The 2817-nt window shown below is 37.0% G+C and overlaps 1 protein-coding gene across 1 annotated transcript in view; it reads right to left on the bottom strand.

Annotated features, from left to right (window-relative positions):
- Nucleotides 1-559: 559 nt before the first annotated feature.
- Nucleotides 560-2817, bottom strand: part of CRLF3 (cytokine receptor-like factor 3) — a 74856-nt gene continuing 72598 nt past the window's right edge. Inside the window, exon 9 of the mRNA XM_011937698.1 lies at nucleotides 560-2331. Coding sequence (XP_011793088.1) covers nucleotides 2075-2331 — 257 coding nt within the window. The 3' untranslated portion in view covers nucleotides 560-2074. The remainder of the gene's footprint in view (nucleotides 2332-2817) is intronic.

The following is a 2817-nucleotide window of genomic DNA, read 5'->3' on the forward strand; positions in this document are numbered from 1 at the left end:
GCCCGGCCCCCTCAAATTAGGTTTAAGGCACTCCTGTGAACAGGCAGATTGTATAGGCATAAATTAAGACGTCACTTCCCTAGAGAGGCTAAGAAACAAATACATTCAAGAAATATTTGATGAATTAAAGGAATGAGATGAAGATATCTGGAGAAAACGACTCATCTATCCTCATTCGATCCAACATTCTTTCTGCACATTGTGTCAGGCAAGATTCTCAGTATCAGACACAGAATACAGGAAAGTACAAGTAACCAGCTGGGTGTGGCCACTCATGCCTATAATCACAGCACTTTGGGAGGCCAAGGCTGGGGAGGACTGCTTGAGGCCAAGAGTTTGAGACCAGCATGGACAACAAAGCAAGACCCTTATTCTCTACAAAAAATAATTTTAGAAAGTTTTTTAAAAGAAAGTACAAGAAGAAAGTACACGTAACCTTTCACTAGTTACAATGTTTTATTAAAATGCCTGTAGTCACAAGAAGCCTGTTTTCCCTTATAATGAAAAGTAGGTTAAAACTGGATTCACCAAATCTCACAGAAGAAAAAAGTACACACACTGAACTTTTTTAGTTTTTTATTTTGATTCTGATGGCTGGACAAGGTATGTACATTCTAGAACATCTTCTTAATCCCTAAACAAGTGAAATTCTACTTACTTATACATAAAAAGACAAGGAGAAAAGGTCATGATTGTCTAACAGGGAACATGAATCCCCAAATAAATTATCTTACAAAAATATCATACTTGCTTTTCTACTTTTTCACTACTGGTAAAAATGAAAAAAATAATTCACATTAAAATAAAATCTGTAGCGGCTGGCATAGCAAGACAATTATTTTTACATATTAAAGTCCTTCAAATAAATATTTTACACACAAATTTAAGTTTTCAAAAAAATAGGTTAAGTATGTATCCTATATTTTTTTGGTCTGCTAAGAGACCACTTATCAAACTGACATTAAACTGGACTGCAGCTCATACTCTGCAAAGAGTAAAATGCATGTCACAGGCAGGTTGGATACACACATGTGCATATTACATACATATGAAATGGCTAACACTGCTGTGCATACTACTTCCATAAGTAGTTTTTACCCTGTAAAAATACTGTAGCCTATACTGAATCTAATTGCAATGAAAGAACAAAAGGTACTACTTGCCTATTATAGACACTCAGTCAAGCGTTTTAAAAAATACAAAAATTGGCCTGGTGCAGTGGCTCAGCCTATAATCCTAGCACTTTGGGAGGCTGAGGCAGGTGGATCACCTGAGGTCAAGAGTTCGAAACCAACCTGGCCAACATGGTGAAACCCCGTTTCTACTAAAAATACAAAAATTAGCTGGGCGTGGTGGCAGATGCCTATAATTCCAGCTGCTCAGGAGGCTGAGGCAGGAGGATCGCTTGACCCCGGGAGACAGAGGTTGCAGTGAGCTGAGATCACACTACTGCACTCCAGCCTGGGCGACAAGAGCGAGACTCCGTCTCAAAAAAAAAGAAAACATTATAATGTTTTGGGGACTTAAAGATTATTGAAGATGGGATAAAAGTCCACACTGCTTACAAATACCTGAACATGGAAAGCACAGTCAACACATTCATGTGGACAGCACATGAACGGATGTATTAATACATTACACAGCTGCTTCTATCTGATCTATTCCTTTTGTTTTATTCTAAAAAGTTACATGGACTTGGATCCTTTATGATGATTTAAAAAATAATATTACATTAAGTTTTCCTGGTCTAATAACCACTTTAAGAAGTAGAGTGGAAGGGTATAGAACTTTCTATATTTTCTCATACTTGTAAAACCAATTTGATTTTTACTGTGATGTGATATTTAACAGTATGCTAAAAATAAAAACGACTGAATTATATGATTTTGTCCACAATATTCAAGTCTCTTTTTGCTAAAATATTACAAAATGAATCCAGTAAACACCTTCCATTTCCAATGGCCTAAGTTAGAGATGAATTCAACTTTTTTTTTTTTTTTAAAGCAATTACAACTATGCTGGGCTGAGGACAGCTATGTTAAACCCTGAAAACAAAAACCAAGCACCCAAACATCTAAAACACTAACACTTTCCATCCAGGATAGAAAAATGAGCATCCAAAGTAAAGAGAACCACATGACTGATCAAGTAACCAATCAAAAACCACTTCTCTGTTATTTGAACTTATAGTTACTCGAAGCTTGAAGTGTCCACCTTCATTATTATTGGAGGTTCCTAGAGTCACCGCTTCAATGTCAAATGTGACAGTGGACCCAGAAGTAACTGCGGGTAACTGATTCGTCATTTCTTTTCCATTGACAAAAACTGCACCTAAAATATTAAGGTAGAGTCATTTACATGTGAGCAATAACTAAGAGATCTGAAATAGTTTCTAGATTACTGGTAACATAGCTCATTTCCTAATTCAGAATAAAAAAATCTGGAATGCCAACTAGACATAGATTTTAGAGTTCTGTCCAGGGCTGCACTCTTCCAGCAGACTATGAGTTGCCCATATCAATGTCATGAAAAGAAACTTGACAGTGTTACAAAATTACCTCCTGTGAAATAGCAAGACTGTTTCTTATGGAATAAACAAGAAAGAATCTTGTTCTACCAAATTCTTGACTCACCAACTTTTTTTTTGGAGGTAGAGTTTCACTCTTGTTGCCCAGGCTGGAGTGCAGTGGCATGATCTAGACTCACTGCAACCTCCACCTCCTGGGTTTAAGCAATTCTCCTGCCTGAGCCTCTGGGATTACAGGTATTGGCCACCAGGCCCAGCTAATTTTTGTATTTTTAGTAGAGATGGGGTTT

The sequence above is a fragment of the Colobus angolensis genome, unplaced genomic scaffold (assembly GCF_000951035.1).
Source record: "Colobus angolensis palliatus isolate OR3802 unplaced genomic scaffold, Cang.pa_1.0 Scaffold167, whole genome shotgun sequence".
Taxonomy (NCBI): domain Eukaryota; kingdom Metazoa; phylum Chordata; class Mammalia; order Primates; family Cercopithecidae; genus Colobus; species Colobus angolensis.